A 21,498-nucleotide genomic window follows, 5' to 3' on the forward strand; every position below is an offset into this window, starting at 1 on the left:
GAAAACAGGGGATCGGTATATCATTACAACCAGCACAGGGAGTAAGACGTTCCTAATAGTCATAATCAACGGAAGGAGAATGACTTGACGCAAATTGACCATGCTGTTGGAGGCAATACAAGACATGAGTGGAGTGGAACCAAGATGTGGCCTTACGTGTTTCCAGGGGATTCCCTCGCGCTGGTACTCTTCCTGTTCCTGCCTCAGCACAAGCTGAATGAAGAGCTGCTGCAGCTTCTCGTTGCAATAGTTGATACAGAACTGCTCAAAGCTGACAGACAGACAGACAGACAAGGAGAGGGTGAGTGAATGGCTGTGACCCTGGTTTTATACTCGTGTTACATACAAGTGTCATGACAGAGAGATTGTGTATAAAATCAGTATATTTCATATTGATGTAGAGATTCTACACTGAAATATATTCAATATTGAATTATTTATAGCGGACACGTCTCCTAACCTGTTGTTCTGAAAGATCTCAAAGCCGTAGATGTCCAGCACTCCAATGACCGTGTTCTTCCCGTGGACTTTGGCGTCATAGTTCTTCACTTCAATGACATCATTGATCCTTCCCACGATCCAACAGAACATTCTTTCGTACATAGCCTGTGGGTCACACGCCCCAACACCAAGGCAGACAACAGTAGATAAAGATCACATGAGAGACAGCAGGGTGCTATAGGTCAGCTACCTACACTGGTTGCTATTTTACCCAAAAGCCTTCAAAATAATACCCTGGCTACTTTAAAAACTGGTTAGGCCTACCACATCTAACATTGGGGCCCATTTCTCAAACCCTTTTTGAGGGTTAGCACTACCATTGAGAGTTAGCGTTCACTGCTGTGAAGCGGCCAACGTAGCGTGCCAGCATTAGCTAGCTTAGCTAAGAGTCAGCATTTTGACAGTTAACTGTTAATCGGTTAACGTAGCGTACTAGCATTAGCTACCTTGGCCAAGGCATCCCGGCCGTAACTGGCCTCCTGGGTCGTGTGCTGCTTGTCGATGACGTCACGGCCGGTGGCAACGGTGCGGTAGAGCAGGGCCTTTCCCACATTCTCCTCCTTAGTGGCCAGCAGGACCCCGATCACCGCCACCACCTTGGAGTTCTCAATCAGCGTAGTGTCGCCGTCCACACCAAACGTCAGGTTCCCTGGGAGAGGTCACATGGAGATAAATACAAGGAAGTTACCTGTAAACTAAAGAGACTAGGTGGAGTGTAGGGTAGGAGTGATCGCATTGGAGCAAAGGGTAGGGGAATAGGACAAATAAGGGCAGGACTGTTTCATTCAAACCTGTTCCATTTTTAAAAAGGGACACTGGGCACACAACAGGGAGTCACCCCTCAGTATATGATGTTGTCATATTACTGAGTAAACCTTTAACCCCATTTAATTGTAACCTATGCTAACCCTGCTGGAAGGCCAAGAGTTAGGAGTTAATATGGGGTATTACCAGGTGCAGGATAGTGGCCAGGACCTTGTAAACAGTCTGGATTTCATCTGGTGTGAAGCCGATCACCTTCATGGCATCCGCCACAGCTTTGAAATCAGCACCGTCGTTAATGGATGACTGTGGCGGGGAGAAAGAAGGGACGGAATGGATGAGTAGGACAATCAAACTGGAAACAATAGGAACGTTTCTGTTCCCTTCACACAAAACACGTTCAACTTTGTCAATTTTGAAGTAAAATTTAGTCCAAAAATGATTTACTTGACACATACTTTTCACTAGTCTGTAACACCGGCCAAATACTGTACACCACTTCCTCACTTTGGCAAGTATGAGTTTATTCATGACATGTTCCTACTCCCAGCAGCCAAAGTCATAAAGTAGGAGTGACAAGATGACCACAAATATCTCTAAGACAGGATGGTGTGAGCATCAACCGAGGACCGTTTCTATAAAAATGGGAGCATTGCACACCATGTACAAACCACTTCAGCTGTTTTGGCCTTGCTCTGTTCCATGACGTCACATTGTTTGTTATACAACTTTGTTTTGTTCCTACTTATTAAACTGCAAGTGCAGAGACAGCAGAACGGAGATGCTTGCTGGCGTGTGTTAACAGCTGGAATTATACGGCTCCCAAAAACTTCAAAGGCTTGTTTTAGAGGGACGGACACTCAAAACCATGACATCATTGACCCCTTTGGATATTCATACGTAATGTATTACTTTGAATTCATACAATAGCTGCACATTTTGTTACGCAACACAAAAGCATCAGTTGTAAACACAGCTGCTCACGTGATCAGAAATTCAAACAACCGTGCACATCTGCTGAGCATGGGCTTGCCTTTTATTTATTCCTGTAAAAATAAACAGTGTTACCAAATAAACTCAGCATTAGTGACATTCACGGTCTAAAACGTGAGAAATAAAGTGACATTTTGTGATTGTTTATACAAAAGGGTCAAAGCGGATATACTTCTGTGGTAACCTACCTTGACCTGGCCTCCTACTTTGATGTAGCTGTAGGCTGTGGGGTCCTTCGAGACGTGGAGGGAACGCAAGAGGGACTCAGAACCCCCTTTAACCATCTGAAGAGAACAAAGAAAGAAAGAGAGCGAGAGAGGAAGACACAGCGTCAGTAGTGACACATGTCGGAGACTGTTCAGTATTTACATTCTAAACCATTTAATTTCAAATGGTGCGGTGAGTCATACAGTATGTAACTCCACAGTAATATGGAGCAAAAGTCAAGAATAATCTAGATTCTAGATCAATAATGTGTCCTGACCAATGTAGGGTGAAGTACCTTGAGAATGGGGGAGTTTATGGAGTGAGAAAGATTCATGTGTATTTGAGGAGTTAAATCGGGTGAAAGGATGGATATTTCTAAACAGCAGCACAGCAAAGTTGTAAGACCTTTGATATCACCAAGCCTGTATGATCAACACAGTCACAGACCCACGGCCCATCTGGTCTGTATACCAGCTTATGGTGGTCTAGTCTGGCATGTAATACACACACGCATCTATACTCACAGACACACACACACACACCTGGTAGAATGAGTGAAAGCTTCTCTCCCCCTCCTGCTGGAAGATGACTCTGGACTATAAGAGAAACAGATGGTTTGAGTCAGACAGAGTGAAACATAATTGATCATTTATTTATAACAGGTGATCTCACTGCTCCCCCAGTGCCCCCTACCTTCTCCAGCAGGTAGTTGTTGATGTGTCCCCCGATGGGATCGCCCTTGAAGTCGAAGTTGATGTCCATGTACTTGCCGAAGCGACTGGAGTTGTCGTTGCGGTTGGTCTTGGCGTTGCCAAAGGCCTCCAGGACGCAGTTGGATTTCAGCAGCATGTTTTTCACCCTGGAGAGAGAGGCAACACATCTTTTAAAGTACTACTAACAGCTCCCCTGGCTCCTATGACCTATTACTCAGCTGATCCTCAGCCCATAGAGATCAACAAACAATAAGGTGGCCAAAAGCGAATGATTAGACTGAATACAGTAGTGTGAGCTAGAGTCGCAGCTGGAATCCGTAGCGGTGAAAACTGCCACGTCCATTTGTGGTATTATAACAACAAAGATGTTACTTCAAACAACGAACACAGTTTTTTTCCCCCTCTGACAACCTTGCACACGCAATAGAAAAGCAGAGGAGGTTTACCACAATGCTGGGTGCTCATCTGCTCCATTTCATAAACAAAACAAGAAACAATAACAAATGCGCCTGGGGTGACCGGTGGCGCTGTTTCACCTTATGTGGCTCTCAACTTTAAGATTGAAGTTATTCATTTCACATTGATTCAGTAGTAGGGTCATTACTCACTCAAATCCTAGAGTTGTCTGTAATTTATGGGGCCCATCTGGGTCTGGACATGTTTATAGTTGTTTGAAATGTCTTTTAAATCGGCAAGTTCTTTCGCAGAAGTATACCACAACTCTACTTAACACAAAGACTGCTTTGGCACTGATGATTGATGCTGTGTAGTGCTAGGTCAGAACACAGGCTCCTCACCCATACACTGTGCTGCATGGCTGTCATGGCCCACACACACACACACACACACACGAGACACAGCCTGCTGTGGCTCTCGCATAAATCTGAGCTCCATACAGACTGTAGCGTTTCCTGACTGATAGGGCAGACTTAGAGGGCAGAACTGTGAGAGTTGTGGGTTAGTATTGACTTTAAAAAACACAAAAATACAGTCTCAGATAAATATCTACAGGGAATATGTAGTGGGTCAGGCGCAATATATTCAGCACAAAAATGCTATAAACAGGGGTGACAGGTACCCTAGTGGTTAGAACATTGGGCCAGTAACTGAAAAGGTTGCTAGATCGAATCCCTGAGCTGACAAGGCCTCCAGGACAAGGCAGTTAACCCACTGTTCCTAGGCCGTCATTGTAAATAAGAATTTGTTCTTAACTGGCTTAAAAAAAAACAGCCCATGGTCAGGGAGGTGACCAAAAACCAGATGGTCGCTCCAGAGTTCGTCTGTGGACATGGAGAACTTTTAAAAGAAGGACAACTATCTCTGCAGCACTCCACCAAATCAGGCCTTTATGGTAGAGTGGCCAGATGGAAGCCACTCCTCAGTAAAATGCACATGAAGCCTGCTTGGAATCTGCCAAAAGGCACCTAAAGGAGTGTCAGACCATGAGAAACAAGATTCTCTGGCCTGATGAAACCAAGACTGAACTTTTTGGCCTGTATGCCAAGCATCACGTCGGGAGGAAACCTGGCATCATGCCTACGGGGAAGCACGGGGAATGTTTTTCAGTGGCAGGGAAACTAATCCGGATCGAGGGAATATGAACGAAGCTAAGAAAACCTGCTCCAGAGCACCCAGGACCTGACTGGGATGACGGTCGCCTTCCAACAGGACAACGACCCTAAGCACACAACCAAGACAACACAGGAGTGGCTTCGGGACAAGTGTCTGAATGTCCTTTAGTGGCCCAGCCAAAGACCAGACTTGAACATCTCTGGAAAGAACTGAACAAAGCTGTGCAGCAACACTCCCCATCAAACCTGACAGAGCTTGAGAGGATCTCCAGAGAAGAATGGGAGAAACGCCCCAAATACAGGTGTGCCAAGCTTGTAGCATCATACCCAAGAAGACTTGAGGCTGTAATCGCTGCCAAAGGTGCTTCAACAAAGTACCGAGTAAAAGGGTCTGAATACTTACGTAAATGTGATATTGTAACAGGTTTTTTTATTTTCAAGATAATTGCAAAAAAATAAGAAAAATGTCTTTGCTTTGTCATTATGGGGTATCGTGTGTAGATTGAGGATTCAAAAAGTAACGTAACAAAATGTGGAAAAAGTTGAGGGGTCTGAATACTTTCCGAATACACTGTATATACATGCAGGGTAGTAATGTTATGAGTAGGAATTATGGTTCATTGTTTAACAAACAAAAGACGCCACTGTACAAGTAAACATTTCACTGTACGTTTACACCTTCTGTATTCTGTGCATGTGACACATTTTGACTGGCTGCGTCACTGCTTGGTACCGGCAATAGTACCGCCCGCGTGGCGCTACAGAGGGTGGCGCGGACAGCCCCGTACCTCACTGCTTGGTATGGCAATAGTACCGCCCTCGATCGCGTGGCGCTACAGAGGGTGGCGCGTACAGCCCAGTATATCACTGCTGCTGAGCTCTATGCCATCCAGGACCTCTATATCAGGCGGTCTGGAAAATCGTTAAAGACTCCAACCACCCAAGCCATAGACTATTTTCTCTGCTGCCGCATGGCAAGAGTTACCGGTGCATCAAGTCTGGACACCAACAGGCTCTTGAACAGCTTCTATCCCCAAGTAATACAACTGATAAATAGCTAACAAAATAGCTACACGGTCTATCTGACTTAACCTTACGTTTTTATTGACCTTTTATTTCAATTTTTGCTCTGTCTCTATGGACCCTCACAGGGCCCTACACACTCACACACAGTCACTCCAACACACACACAAACGCTCATTCCATTTTCTCACTAACACATAATATGCATATACAGTGGGGCAAAAAAGTATTTAGTCAGTCACCAATTGTGCAAGTTCTCCCACTTAAAAAGATGAGGCCTGTCATTTTCATCATAGGTACACTTCAACTATGACAGACAAAATGAGGAAAAGAAATCCAGAAAAATCACATTGTAGGATTTTTAATGAATTTATTTGCAAATCCCAGAACCACACGGGGGGATCTAGTGAATGACCTGCAGAGAGCTGGGGCCAAAGTAACAAAGCCTACCATCAGTAACACACTACGCCGCCAGGGACTCAAATCCTGCAGTGCCAGACGTGTTACTTTGGTCCCAGCTCTCTGCAGGTCATTCACTAGGTCCCCTCGTGTGGTTCTGGGATTTTTGCTCACCGTTCTTGTGATCATTTTGACCCCATGGGGTGAGATCTTGCGTGGAGCCCCAGATCGAGGGAGATTATCAGTGGTCTTGTATGTCTTCCATTTCCTAATAATTGCTCCCACAGTCGATTTCTTCAAACCAAGCTGCTTACCTATTGCAGATTCAGTCTTCCCAGCCTGGTACAGGTCTACACTTTTCTGGTGTCCTTTGACAGCTCTTTGGTCTTGGCCATAGTGGAGTTTGGAGTGTGACTGTTTGAGGTTGTGGACAGGTGTCTTTTATACTGATAACAAGTTCAAACAGGTGCAATTAATACAGGTAACGAGTGGAGGACAGAGGAGCCTCTTAAAGAAGAAGTTACAGGTCTGTGAGAGCCAGAAATCTTGCTTGTTTGTAGGTGACCAAATACTTATTTTCCACCATAATTTGCAAATAAATTCATTAAAAATACTAGTGATTTTCTGGATTTTTTCCCCTCATTTTGTCTGTCATAGTTGAAGTGTACCTATGATGAAAATTACAGGCCTCTCTCATCTTTTTAAGTGGGAGAACTTGCACAATGTGGCTGACTAAATACTTTTTTGCCCCACTGTACATTGTAACTGACTCTACACACATACAGGCTGCTGCTACCAGGTGTATCTTATTGCCTTGTCCCCTTTACCCATATACAGCTGAAGTCGGAAGTTTACAAACACCTTAGCCAAATACATTTAAACTCAGCTTTTCGCAATTCCTGACATTTAATCCAAGTGAAAATTCACTGTCTAAGGTCAGTTAGGATCACAACTTTATTTTAAGAATGTGAAATGTCAGAATAATAGTAGAGAGAATGATTTATTTCAGCTTTTATTTCTTTCATCACATTTCCAGTGGGTCAAAAGTTTACATACGCTAAAGTATTTGGTAGCATTGCCTTTAAACTGATTAACTTGGGTCAAATGTTTTGGGTAGCCTTCCATAAGCTTCCCACAATAAGTTGGGTGAATTTTGGCCCATTCCTCCTGACAGAGCTGGTGTAACTGAGTCAGGTTTGTTGGCCTCCTTGCTCGCACACGCTTTTTCAGTTCTGCCCACACATTTTCTATAGCATTGAGGTCAGGGTTTTGTGATGGCCACTCCAATACCTTGACTTTGTTGTTCTTAAGCCATTTTGCCACAACTTTGGAAGTATGCTTGGGGTCATTGTCCATTTGGAAGACCCATTTGCGACCAAGCTTTCACTTATATCTTGAGATGTTGCTTCAATATATCCACCTAATGTTCCATCCTCATGATGCCATCTATTTTGTGAAGTGCACCAGTCCCTCCTGCAGCGAAGCACCCCCACAACATGATGCTGCCACCCCAGTGCTTCACGGTTGGGATGGTGTTCGTCAGCTTGCAAGCATCCCCCTTTTTCCTCCAAACACAACGATGGTCATTATGGCCAAACAGTTCAATTTTTGTTTCATCAGACCAGAGGATATTTCTCCAAAAAGTATGATCTTTGTCCCCATGTGCAGTTGCAAACCGTAATCTGGCTTTTTTTAATGGCGGTTTTGGAGCAGTGACTTCTTCCTTGCTGAGCGGCCTTTCAGGTTATGTCGATATAGGACTCATTTTACTGTGGATATAAATACTTATGTACCTGTTTCCTCCAGCATCTTCACAAGGTCCTTTACTGTTGTTCTGGGATTGATTTGGACTTTTCACACCAAAGTACGTTCATCTCTAGGAGACAGAACGCGTTTCCTTCCTTAGCGGTATGACAGCTGCGTGGTCCCATGATGGTTATACTTGCGTACTATTGTTTGTACAGATGAACGTGGTACCTTCAGGCGTTTGGAAATTCCAGACTGGACCAAATCTGAACCAATCATAGACATCTATGTTTCCCAAATTTAGACAGTACAGTATAGTGAAGTAGTGGTTCTCAAATCTCTCCAAGGGGATCCCAGGCCGTTCAATGTAATTGATCTATTCCAGAGCTAGCACACCGGATTCTTTCAGAACCAAAAATTAACCTAATTTCAACGTCCGGAAAAGATGCATTTTCAAATTCTAGTAGTTTGCCTAATTTCAGTTTATGTGGCAAAACAAGAAAGTACAGTGTAGAGGATGGGGTCGGTATACTTTTTGGTGTGTTGTGTCAATTTATCCTACCATTTCTAAAGATCTGCGTGCCAGTAATGATTTCCATGTGTGCATTACAACTAATTGTGTCTACTGAATATCTAATTGCCCACAAACGGAAGAATTCCATAGCTCGCTAAACAGAGGCACTGTCCCTTAGCACCACAGGCTTGATCTTGGAACACAGATTAACTTGGTGAATGGTAGTGACATCTAACCACGGGGTGGCCAATCTTCTCTTCAGTCAGCTTTGCGAATCCTTTAGGTTTCCCCACCATAGCGGGGGCACGGTCAGTTGTAATCGCGAATATGTTTTTAATAAATCGACACCTCTTCCCAAAATGATCTGTGAAGGTTTTTGCTACATCTTCCCCTTTAGTAGTACCATGCATGGGTTTGAGACAAAGCAGCTCCTCACGTACCTGCTGTGAGTCACAGTATCTTGCAACAACTGCCAGACGTGGAATCTCATTCACATCCACACTAAACACAGGTGCGTCTTTTAACTCTACAGTGTGCCGCTCCATTACATGAAGACACAGGCATGACTTCTTTCTGAGATGATTGGGTCTTTGTTAGGCAATCCATCAAATAAAACCTGCAAACTTCTGAGGAAAGTTTGATATATTCCCCATTTAGTAAATGGTTTTCCATGTTTAGGATTGCACTGTGCAACTTTATAGCTCCCCTCTGTAGCTTGATTTTTGACTGCATTGTAGATTTGTAAACCCACTGATTTGCTTTTCATACCTGGACACGGCCCTCGATTCCTTCAGGCTTGTCTGCCTCATCCTTGGAGTTCTTCCTCATGTCTCGGTTTCAAAATGACGCCAGGCACTTGATGTCCGACAAACAACAGTTTTACAACAGGGAGCGCAAACAGACCAGTACTTCAGTAAGACAAATCCATATTCCCTTGTCCAAGACGCAATAAACGAGCATACAATTGCCTTATTTTTCTTAGCTGATGACATTTTTGCACCCTTTTAAATAACAAAAGAAGGCTTGCTAGCCATGTGAAAACAAATCTCTCACCTTCAGCGCTGCCGTGGTTTTCAATTTGGCAGGAGAGGCGAGGCGGGTAGTCTTGCTCTGAATTAATAATATGAAACTCCTGCAAAATCATGAAAGCCTATTGGCTAATCAGAATTGACACACCTTGGGAACTACAACATTGCAGTGAATACCAATGCAACTTCAAAACCAATTTAAATTATTTTCAGATCTACCGCTTCTCAGACTTGCTTTCAATGAGAATGACAGATCTATAAACACATTTGTGACCTGTTTCAAGAAGCTAGGTGTACGTCACACGTCACTACTTCACAGGAGATGCATTTGAACGTAAACATGTGAACTTTCATGTGCCTTAATAACAAACTTGTATGCCATCTGTAACTACCATTTTAATTTTTTATTATGAGCCTAGTTGGTTTAGCCACGGAAAAAGCTGGAACCTTCCCGCTAGCCATGATTGGCGTAGATAATGGATGGGCGATAGTAGCTACTAAAACAATTGGATACCACAAAATTGGGGAGAAAAAGGGGTAAAATTAAAAAATAATAATAATAAAAATTATAAAAAGATAATGGAAGGGCTGGACATGCTGAGAGATGAGTTCGGATTGGTCTGCCATGTAGCATGCTTCTGTCTATAACATGAGCTGCTAAGTGTGTGGATAATCCTTGCTGTCATCAAGGCAAAGGGTGGCTTTTTGAAGAACCTCAAATATATTTAGATTTGTTTAACACTTTTTTGGTGATTACACGATTCCATGTGTTATTTCATAGTTTTGATGTCTTCACTATTATTCTACAATGTAGAAAATAGTAAAAATAAAGAAAAACCCTTGAATGAGTAGGTGTTCTAAAACATTTGACCGGTAGTGTAGTTGGTTAGCTTTAACTACCTGCAGATTCATGCATGGTGGCTAGCTATGACAATCAGTTTGTATTGCTTGTAGTATGCGTTAGGATTATGGTTACTCGTTTAGCTCACTCTGTTTAGCACATGGCCTCACATGTGAATCCTTAAAGAGATGGGTGGACCTAAGGCTTAAGAGGGTGTGAATGATGCTGAATGGGTGTAGACAAAGAAGAGCTCTCCAGTTGGTGTACCGAAACAGTGAAGGTCCATTTTCTCAAAAGTGGGATTACAAATTTAGCATCCAAAGCATAATTCCTTTTCCATTATTCCTCAGCTACAGTGTATGATATATCATGATATATCATCGCTCTACTTTTATCCAATGTAAAAAAACACAATTTCAAATTTTGCTGCATAAGACTGAATTGAGGTGGTGGGTCACATTCCTATGTGAATTTGGTCAGGTCACCCAAAAAATTACATAATGCAGATTTAAAAAAGGGACATTCTGAGAAGGTTAAAATGGCAACTTAATGGCAATACATTTCTCACCTTTCGACCTCAGCTCTTTGGCCGGGGTTTGTTATAGCAGCGATGTATTGCATGATGTATTTGCTGGCTTCCGTCTTTCCGGCTCCACTCTCCCCTGCATTGGAAAAACATAATTATTTTTGTTATATAGTGCCATAATTTGCTATAGCTTTGTACTGCAATGTATGTGACATTTCAGATTTGAATTCAATTGGAACCTCTAAAATGTGATCTCCATTATCATGGGCTTTTTTGAGGTGAGTTTAGGGTTTTGAGCCATTCGAGACAGAATATTCCACTCTTCACCACTAAGTGGCGCTTTATCAACCAAATACTTTCACCATGCTGTCACAGCTTGTGGTTACTTAGCTTGTTTTCTTAGAAAGAAGGCAGCGTTGACCCTGCTATTTTCAACTAAATAGGGTCATATCGATTTCCCCCAAAATACTCTCCACCTAAATGACAATCTCACATTACTCCAGCCAGAAAACAGAGCAAAAGTCAGACATTACAAAAATATTTTGAGAGAACATTAAATTTGAACTTTAAAAGCTACATTTTCAAACAAAATCTATGTTGGCATCCAGGAAGACGTGACTTGACCTGAACCAGTGTTATATGTACATGTATTACTTCTTATAAGCATGTATGAGCCCTTATGAATGTCCTATTATAAAGCTTATAATACGTTAGCTATGTATTTATATGCTGGAATTAGTTCACTAGACAGATAACTTTGTGATTTGGTTGGCCGTTTAGAGGGCTCCCCCCCGTTACCTGAGATGACAATACAGGTGTCCTTGTTCCTCCTTTTCATGGCTTTGTAGGCTGCGTCTGCGATGGCGAAGAGATGTGGTGGTCGCTCGTACAACTCCCGGCCCTTGTACTGCTCGATGGTGTCTCGGCCGTAGATGTTCATGGCGCGGTAAGGGTTAACCGACACCACCACCTCGCCGATGTAGGTGTAGATACGGCCCTTCTCAAACCTGCAGTACACCAGAGAAAGAGCACAGGGAACTCACCGTCACCTGACAACATGATGCCATACCGCTGAGTCATTTCACTGTTACAGGACAGGTACACTATTTAGAAAAAGGCACTTTTTAAAAACATTCCGTAATAAACAGCACCACAAATGCAGTTCAGTAGCACAGTCCAAAGTAACATTTTAGCACCAAAAAGCAGCAGAGACTCAGGCTAACACCAGGTCATGTTTCCCTCCCTCTCTCTATATGTAAATCCCCCCCCTTCAACACTACAACGCAGACGATGATAGCTTTTCTATAGTGGTCAGCAGCCAGAGGGAGAGGGATGCGTGGGGTGTGGGGTGTGCGCGCGTGGGGTCAACATACTTGTGCGCGCGTGGGGTACTTGTGCGCGTGGGGTCAACATACTTGTGCGCGCGTGGGGTCAACATACTTGTGCGCGCGTGGGGTCAACATACTTGTGCGCGCGTGGGGTCAACATATCGGCAAGAAGTTACATACAGTGTACCAGACACATGGTCCTACTATGACAATCCACTTTTTTCACCATGTACATTTACACACAACCAGAATTTGCTTTAGAGTGAAGGTGCTGCCAGCAATAGACAATACAGAAACAGAATACATAGACACGCGTCTGTATTCCACATAGACAACATACAGAATATGCAATATCGGTACAGTAAACACAAAACTCTGGAGTTTAGACTGATTGCAGTGGGAATATACCATTTAGAGAGGGGGATATACTGTATGTAAGCAGAGAGAGGGATGCTGCCACGGTGACAGTATCCAGTGCATATACAGTGTTGTGCAGGTGTACATAGTGCAAATGCAGTATAGTGCAGTTATTTGTATTACAGGCCATTGATGGCAAGGTGCAGTGTTCGGCCCAACGCAAAGTCACTTCACCCCTATGAGCCCGATGGTCGGTTGATGAGGGCCACTGTTCAGGTGGAGGGAAGCTTTGATCATGATTGACCTAAACCGTCTGCCAGAGCGGAGTCTTTGAAAGACGGGGTGTCCAGGGGTCAGTGATGATCTGACCTGCACGCTTCCTTGTCCTGGATGCTGCGGTGCCCCGTGCTGAAATATGTTCCACCCCCATCTTAATACGCTGTATCCTGATGGGAGTCAGATACGATCAGCTGGATGAGTTTGTGCTGTAGCAGGTCCAGAATGATTGTGTTGAGCTAAAGTCCAGAAACAATATCCTTATGTATGTCCTTGGGTTGTCGAGGTGTTGCAGGATGTAGCGAAGGCCCAAGAGGTTGTCCACAGACCTCTTGGCAAGGAGGGCTTCGGTGGTGGTTTTAAGATGGGACAGGATAGGGTGCTCAAAATGGTATGACAGGGCCCCAACTCTAAAACTTACACCCAACGAGCCACACTGATCCTCGAGCAGTGAGCTGTGCAGACTCCAGGGAGAGAGAGAGTCTTGACTGGGACTGATCTGGGCCTTCTCTCTCTATGCCCTCAGGCAGCCTGCCTCACTTCCTTCCTTCTCTGAGTGGACCAGGGTTTCTCCCCCCGCCTACACAGAAGAATAGGGCCTTTATTCTCAGCTATACCCCAGTCAGGCCTACCTCTGCTTTGGTCCCAGGGTTCCACCTGGCGGCCCTGGGTTCCAGAGGCCTACACTAACAATATAATACAGCATATCTACTATACACCTTCAGAATCACTGCTTGTCCTAAGAGTGACGCTCTGGATTGATGCACTTATTTGATTGAACCCGTTTCAACCCTGGTCAGCCACTGAGGGCCGATCCTATTTTACAGTGCTATAACGACCCGGTTAGTGGTTACAACAATGAACTAACTTTACTACAGCCCTGGTTATCCATGTCCTTGAGTCCCTAGAAACCTTGGCATTCAATGAACATGGAATTGTTTTGGCTTGCTAATCTCTGTCCACAATCTTTAACGTCAGTGAAGGGATCACATAGTGGTTCAGCCTGCATACATGTTCTCGGATTCCGTTTTGATTCGGACTCCGATAAAGCAGCTGCATTGGTGATGTTAGATACTGCCCATATCTAAAAGATAAAACAGAGCGATCTACAAAACATTGACAGAGCAGCTGAGGAATAGCCACAACACATAAACACGGGTTGTTTTAGAACGGTACAAACAGAAAGAGCAGAGAAGGATGGCTTTAGATATTAAAATGGAGAGCTTAATTAAAACTACACAGAGTACACACAGAAACTACAATTAGCCACTTCCACAAACAAGCACGCCACCGCTAACTCTCTGACAGGTCAACAGGCGGCGATTAGCTCATTCTTCTGCACCCAGCCATGTTTGAGCCCTCATGTCATCAATCCCACACACCACTGGGCACGGGTGACACCAAGACACTGTGCTCGTGTGCCCAGGGTGGCATTGTGTCCCCAGGCAGGGCCTGTTGAAGTGGTGGGCAGGCTGGCATGCTGGCTGGTGGCACGTCCCCTGGTGCGAGTCAGCCCTATGACTTGATATGCCAGCACATTGTAACTGTATGTGTCATTGTGATCCATGTGGATTGTATATGTTCGATGTCGTTTCTTTACACTCCTTTGCTGCAAAACCAATTTGCCCTGGCTTTGAACTGGCACTGGAGAAAGAGCTATTGTGCCATCCTCCAGGACGGAATGCTGCTGTGTGCACTGCCTGCTCCATTGTTCAGACGTCAATTGGGGGTCTTTGTCTAAGAAGCACAGATAGGCCGCCTTCTCCCTACATACCCTGTGCCAACAAAGAGAGCTGCCCACTTAAAGTGCACGTGTCCAATGGCTTCTGGGAGAATGTATACAATGAACTACCAGTTGAGAGTGATCTGTGAAATCAACTAAATTGACAGCATAATAATTGAAGGTGAATCTACATAATAGGTTACTGTAGGCCCAGCTTTCAGATGGGACGTGGAGAAAATACTTTAGTCCGAATTTCAGTGTTATCGAGAACATCACAAGGGAGTGTAATTTTGTCATTGTGGTTTGGTTTCCATCCACACCCAATATGGAACAGAAAAAGAAAAAAAATTATAGGCAAGGAAATATCCTCATCTGTGTGCGGTACAACTAAACTAAATTATTATTCATGGGAATACAATGTCCCACCCAGTTTCAACAATACAGACAGTGTCTGGTAAAATCCCAGCAGTGACCTAGTGTTTACCCAATATCTGGCTTTTATAAAAATGGACATTATGATTAACATCCTATTCCATCATAATCTATAGTTGGTATCAGAGGGCATCAGTTCAAAAACAGAATCAATTGTGTGTGTATTATGATGAGACATCTGTGGGAGCGTGTGTTCTCATTCTGGGGAATTTCAGTAACAGAGAGATAACTAAAAAGATAAAACAGACTGGAGTGGGAGTGTAGGCTAAACATTGTGTGGATGTTTCTGGGAGGTTGGGAAACGTTGTGGGCCTTTGGGTCCCGGGCTATGGTCTTTAGAATAATTGGAGGTGGGTGGGAGGTTTCTATGGTAACCCCTCCTTCTCCTCCCTTTCCTTCCGTTTCCCGGCAGCACTAAGGAGGGGTCCTACTGGAGAGAGATCAAGGCTGTGGGCCGTGCCAGTCAGATACACTTCCCCTCACAACTGGGCCCGGAGCAGAAAAGAGAGGGGGGGCGAGACCAGAGAGAGAGAGAGCAGAGAGCGAGAGAGACACACAGTATATATACACACATGATATGACATTTGAAATGTCTTCATTATTTTGGAACTTCTGTGAGTTGAATGTTTACTGTACATTTGTACGGTTTATTATCTACTTCACTACATATGTTTCCCGTGCCAATAAAGCTCTTGAATTGAGAATGTGAGGTCGGAAAGGGAGAAAAGAGAATTCAGGACTCGAGAGTAAGGTGTGGCCAAAACTTTGGGACTGTCGCTTTCACTTGACCTCTACTGCTCTCTTCTTTTTACACTGGTTGTCTCTATTTCAAGTGACTGCCTACGTGTCAGAGAGATGATAGAGACTGGGCCTCCTTATACAGTACAAACAGAGAAGGGCTGCGCCACAAGCTAGACCACAAACAATCAATCTCAAGACCTGCCCTGGTCTCTGAACTAGTTAGTTAATGTCTACTACACTGTGACTGTCAGTTCACCCTGTCCGTATAACCATCCCAATGCCACACACACACACACACACACACACACACACACACACACACACACACACACACACACACACACACACACGTGGAGTCCACAAAAAAAATATTTAAAAAAATCAGAACTCATCATGAGGGTGGCTCACGGTTTTGAATAGCCACAGTCATACCCACAGTCAGTCGGCCCTAAGCGACATTTTGTTGTGCTAATTTCCTGCAATTCTAGGGCGGAGAGAAATGTTAGAGTTTTTATGATATCGGAGTGAGAGAGACTAACAAAATCAAAAATGGGGGACAGTCAGTAATTCAACCATGATTACTATACGTTTAGATAGCTTGTCGCTAGACTAACTTACCAATGGGGTGTAACAGTTCAACAAACCTACGGTTCAGTACGTATTGGGGTTTTGGGTTCACGGTTCGGCTACGGTACAGCGGGAAAATGAAATGCCAACAGTTACTCTAGAACATTTTTGTTTATTTGTCTAAATAGAAGTTTTAAAAAAGTGTCCCCGTTCCAAAATGGACCTGGGGCTTTCCCAGCTGGACAAATATGCATAAATACATTTTTCAATATAGGAGACCCGTTCCGAATGGACACGAGGACGACCAGTTCCGTATTAGTCATGGTCGGATCTGAGCGAGGGAAGCAGCAGAAAAGTAATTTTATAAGCTACTTTATTAACCAGAGCTGATACAGCACAAGGGAGAGGCGGAGGAGGAGCCTTGAGGTGTGTGTACCGTGAGCGAGTGACACGGGAGCAAGGAGGGAGAGACAGCAACCAAACATAAGCCGTCTCGCGTTAGAATACTAACTTCTAGCTTGTCATAGCTATGATTTTACTGAGTTACAGTTCATATAAGGAAATCAGTCAATTGAAATACATTCCATTAGGTGCAGCCATGGGTGTGCCTTGGAGGGCAAAGGCCCACCCACTTGGCAGCCAATCAGAATGAGTTTTTCCACCACAAAAAGGGCTTTAGTACAGACAGAAATACTCCTCAGGGAAAGATGAACTGAGCAAAGTACAGAGAGATCCTTGATGAAAATCTGCTCCAGAGTGCTCAGGACCTCAGACTGGGGGCGAAGGTTCACCTTCCAACAGGACAACGACCCTAAGCACACAACCAAGACAACGCAGGAGTGGCTTCGGTACAAGTCTCTGAATGGCCTTGGTGGACAATTTCAGTTTGTCCGTGATGTATACGCTGAGGAACCTTCTCCACTACTGTCCCATCGATGTGGATGGGGGGGGGAATGCTCCCTCTGCTGTTTCCTGAAGTCCACGATCATCTCCTTTGTTTTGTTGATGTTGAGTGTGGGATTATTTTCCTGACACCACACTTCGAGGGCCCTCACCTCCTCCCTGTAGGCCGTCTCCTCGTTGTTGGTAATCAAGCCTACCACCGTAGTGTCGTCTGCAAACTTGATGACTGAGTTGGAGGCGTGCATGGCCACGCAGTTATGGGTGAGCAGGGAGTACAGGAGAGGGCTGAGAATGCACCCTTGTGGGGCCCCAGTGTTGAGGATCAGCGGGGTGGAGATGTTGTTTCCGACCCTTACCACCAGTGGGCGGCCCATCAGAAAGTCCAGGACCCAGTTGCACAGGGCAGGGTCGAGACCCAGGGTCTCGAGCTTAGTGACAAGTTTGGCGGGTACTATGGTGTTCAATGCTGAGCTGTAGTCAATGAACAGCCTTCTTACATAGGTATCCCTCTTGTCCAGATGGGATAGGTCAGTGTGCAGTGCGATGGCGATTGTGTTGTCTGTGGACCTATTGGGGCGGTATGCAAACCGAGGTGGGTCTAAAGTATCAGGTAGGGTGGAGGTGATATGATTCTTGACTCGTCTCTCAAAGCATTTCATGACAACAGAAATGAGTGCTACGGGGCGATAGTCATTTGGTTCAGTTACCTTAGCTTTCTTGGGAACAGGAACAATGTTGGCCATCTTGAAGCATGTGGGCACAGCAGACTGAGATATGGATTGATTGAATATGTCCGTAAACACACCAACCAGCTGGACTGCGCAGCTAGGGATGCCGTCTAAGCCGGTAGCCTTGTAAGGGTTAACACGTTTAAATGTTTTACTCGCGTTGGCCATGGTGAAGGAGAGCCCACAGGCTTTGGTAGCAGGCCATGTCAGTGGCACTGTATTGTCCTCAAAGCGAGCAAAGAAGTTGTTTAATTTGTTTGGGAGAAAGATGTCAAAGTCCGCGATGGGGCTGGTTTTCTTTTTGTAATCCATGATTGACTGTAGACCCTGCCACATCCGTCTCATGTTCGAGCTGTTGAATTGCGACTCTACAAAGCGTCTCTATACTGACGCTTTGCTTGTTTGATTGCCTTGTGGAGGGAATAGCTACACTGTCTGTATTTGGTTATGTTGCCAGTCGCCTTCCCATGATTAAAAGCAGTGGTTTGCGCTTTCAGTTTTGCGCGCATGCTGCCATCAATCCACGGTTTCTGGTTAGGGAAGGTTTTAATAGCCACTGTGGGTAATACATCACCGATGCACTTGCTAATAAACTAGCTCACAGAGTCAGCGTATTGTTGTCTGAGGCTACCCGGCACATATCCCAGTCCACGTGATCGAAGCAATCTTGAAGCGTGGAATCCAAATTGGTCAGACCAGCATTGGATAGACCTGAGCACGGGCTTTTCCTGTTTTAGTTTCTGTCTATAGGCTGGGAGCAACAAAATGGTGTCTTGGTCAGATTTACTGAAGGGAGGGAGGGCTTTGTTTGCATCATGGAAGTTAGAGAAGCAATGGTCCAGAATGCTACCGGCACATGTCGGGCATTCAATATGCTGATAGAATTTAGAAAGCCTTGTCCTCAGATTAGCTTTGTTAAAATCCCCAGCTTACAATAAATGCATCCTCAGGATATATGGTTTCCAGTTTACATAAGAGTCCAGTGAAGTTCTTTCAGGGCCGTCGAGGTATCTGCTTGGGGGGGGGTATACACGGCGGTGACTATAAAATCGAAGAGAATTCTCTTGGTAGATAATGCGGTTGGCATTTGATGTAAGGAATTCCAGGTCAGGTGAACAAAAGGACTTGAGTTCGCCTCACAAAATAATAATTTGAAATCCGCCAGTTAAGATAGAAATGTTGATTGCAACGCGCACATAGGCTGTGGTTGTTTCAACAGAATAGCCTAGAATGTTTTTTTCAGCTCAGATTTACTCATGAGGCAATGGCATACAATGCAGCGTAGGCATAGCCTATAGGGCTAGTGTTTTTTTAAATATTGTTTTATTTCTTTAAATATTCATTCGGGTTCACAGTGCAGACTGAACCGATTTCCACGTACCGAGCGGTTCAGTAGGAATAAGTCTACCGTTACAGCCATACTTACCAATCTAAAATGTTGTAGCTGACATGGAGCTAAATTTAGTGACTGTCAGTGACTGACATAACAAGAGAAAAACTTCTGATGCACAACCCCCCTCCCAAAGAAAACAAGTGGGGGAGAGGGAATTGATGCACAGGCCTACAAAAGGGGGGCTGCCAGTTGCCCATCCCTGATCTATTCAATAACTTGTTTATCTACAGACGATGCCTAGGGGTAAAAGGGCTAGGGGTTGTTTCTGGACACAGCCAGACACTGTGTTAGCCAAAAACTGTGTCGAGAGATCCAACAACACGTGGTGGCTGGCTGTTATCAGTGCTTCAAATTGTTGGGGACTTCCAGTAATTAAGACTTGGATAATATCCGGCTGTTTCACTTTTCTCTCTCTCCGTGACTATACCATCAAGCAGCATTCTGCTGTCTCTGTTTAGACTGATTTACAGCTTATCTGGCCCAGTGCATGCTGGGTATGACCTTTCATGGATTATGGTTCTCTCACACTTTTATGGGGCAGTTCATGAGAGAAATGGAAACTGGTGATTCAGGGATACGTAAAGTTTTTCTACTGGTAGTTAAGGGTTATTTGAGGCCATTTTGGGTGATTTCAGCCAATGCAATTGTATAAGAAGTCATAGTTCTGGAAGTGTTTGATTAAATTGAAGAGATATTCACTTCAAAACACCCATTACTGGTCAAGTCATAAATATAAAACAAATATTTAGTCACAGGCATCAATTGACAAATCCAAGACTTTGATCATCTGAATGACAATTTCAAGTCAAAGTACATACTACTGTATATCTGATACAAAATGTTATTTGATGGCCTACTGGCCATTACACCTGAATGAAGCAATCCTAGCATCAATCCCCCCCACTCTTTCTACATGCATCTACGGGCCTCCTTCTCTTTCAGCTCGTCAAACATCTGGGGACTGCATTAGGAGATTTTCCGCTGCTTTGTAAACCCTGCTTAGTTCTAAACAGCAGCTCCTAGCTCCCACTCCAGCCTGTCTGCCTGGCTGTGGAAGACCAGGGGCCTTCAACACTTAACACTCCCAGCCCTTGGCCCAAAGACAAATCAATCTTTATAAGCATATACTGTAGGAGTGGATCTGGATTCCTCCTCTGTACTGTAGCGTAGCTACTGGAGCACAGCTGGAGCAGGGCTGACTGGGTGAGCTCTACCTCCCCTCTGCTCTAATGACAGCACATCTGCAGATTTATGTTTCATATTAGCGCATGAGTTTTAGCCTAGCATGACTAGCATGTGTTCCCATGCACTCCACTTTCATTGGCCCGCCTCTGAATACTTAGGCAATGGGAGCCAGGTGTAAACAGCTTGGCTGGAGATCGGGTGGCTGACAGTAGTGTTTCTTTGTGCCTCGGGCCTTTATTGTCTATACCCTGACGGAGAAGATCACAGCTACTTCCCAGGCCAATCCTGAGCTAGGGGAGCTCAGCGAGAGAAGAAAAGATTCATTTTAGTCAGATTAAGTTTCAAGAATTCAATAAAGAGACTTCAGAGAGGGGAGGGGAGTCTGGCTGGCTGTTGGGCCTGTCTGCCGGCCCAATGCGGAACCCGTTTGCACTTTAACAAGTTGGCCTGTCCAGCCACTAATGTAAAGGCACAGCAACTAGCACATAGGAGGATGACGATAGGCCGCTGGAGAGAGAAAGACAAGGCCACCCAAAATAGACTCAGACGTTACTCAGCAGGATATTTCAGGAAAGCACTCGGATTTCTGTCACGGGTAAAAAGAGGGCAGGGAAAAGCACAAAAACAGACAGAAAAGGAGCGAGGGAGACAAAGAGAAAAGGGAGAAGTTACAGATGCAGTATCTTAATTTGACCAGTTTCTCACAACAATAAAATAATCCTGCAGCAACAGGAAATGGAAATTATTGTGTGGATTATAATTAGTGGACATTTTCTGGGGGGTTGAAAGAGAGAGGGGGGGAGCGAGAGAGATGATGATAAAGAGTGGCTAGATGGCCAGTCAGAGGTGTGTGAAGTGAGTCATGCTAGTGCTGTGAACTGATCTCAGACCTGGCTGTGAAAGCCAGATCCCTCACAGTGCCTCAGGGAACAAAGCCAACAGGTGAACAAAGGGAACAAGAAGAACTGGAGAATGACATGACCTCTGTCCGCCCCAGCCGCTACAAACACACAGCAGAATTAGAATGACTCACACTTAAAG

General features: G+C 44.6%; 1 protein-coding gene across 3 annotated transcripts in view; it reads right to left on the reverse strand.

The window, feature by feature from the left end:
• The window catches only part of LOC112224153 (unconventional myosin-Id), a 124,148-nt gene that overhangs the window by 84,353 nt on the left and 18,297 nt on the right, over positions 1-21,498 (reverse strand). For all 3 annotated transcript variants that reach the window (XM_042305906.1, XM_042305905.1, XM_042305907.1), the window contains 9 exons: positions 11,623-11,831; positions 10,867-10,960; positions 3,157-3,322; positions 3,006-3,059; positions 2,445-2,540; positions 1,453-1,569; positions 948-1,151; positions 461-606; positions 157-271 (listed from right to left, as the gene is read on the reverse strand). In XM_042305906.1, the coding sequence (XP_042161840.1) occupies positions 157-271; positions 461-606; positions 948-1,151; positions 1,453-1,569; positions 2,445-2,540; positions 3,006-3,059; positions 3,157-3,322; positions 10,867-10,960; positions 11,623-11,831 (1,201 nt within the window). The remainder of the gene's footprint in view (positions 1-156; positions 272-460; positions 607-947; positions 1,152-1,452; positions 1,570-2,444; positions 2,541-3,005; positions 3,060-3,156; positions 3,323-10,866; positions 10,961-11,622; positions 11,832-21,498) is intronic.

The sequence above is a fragment of the Oncorhynchus tshawytscha genome, linkage group LG25 (assembly GCF_018296145.1).
Source record: "Oncorhynchus tshawytscha isolate Ot180627B linkage group LG25, Otsh_v2.0, whole genome shotgun sequence".
Classification (NCBI taxonomy): Eukaryota; Metazoa; Chordata; class Actinopteri; order Salmoniformes; family Salmonidae; genus Oncorhynchus; species Oncorhynchus tshawytscha.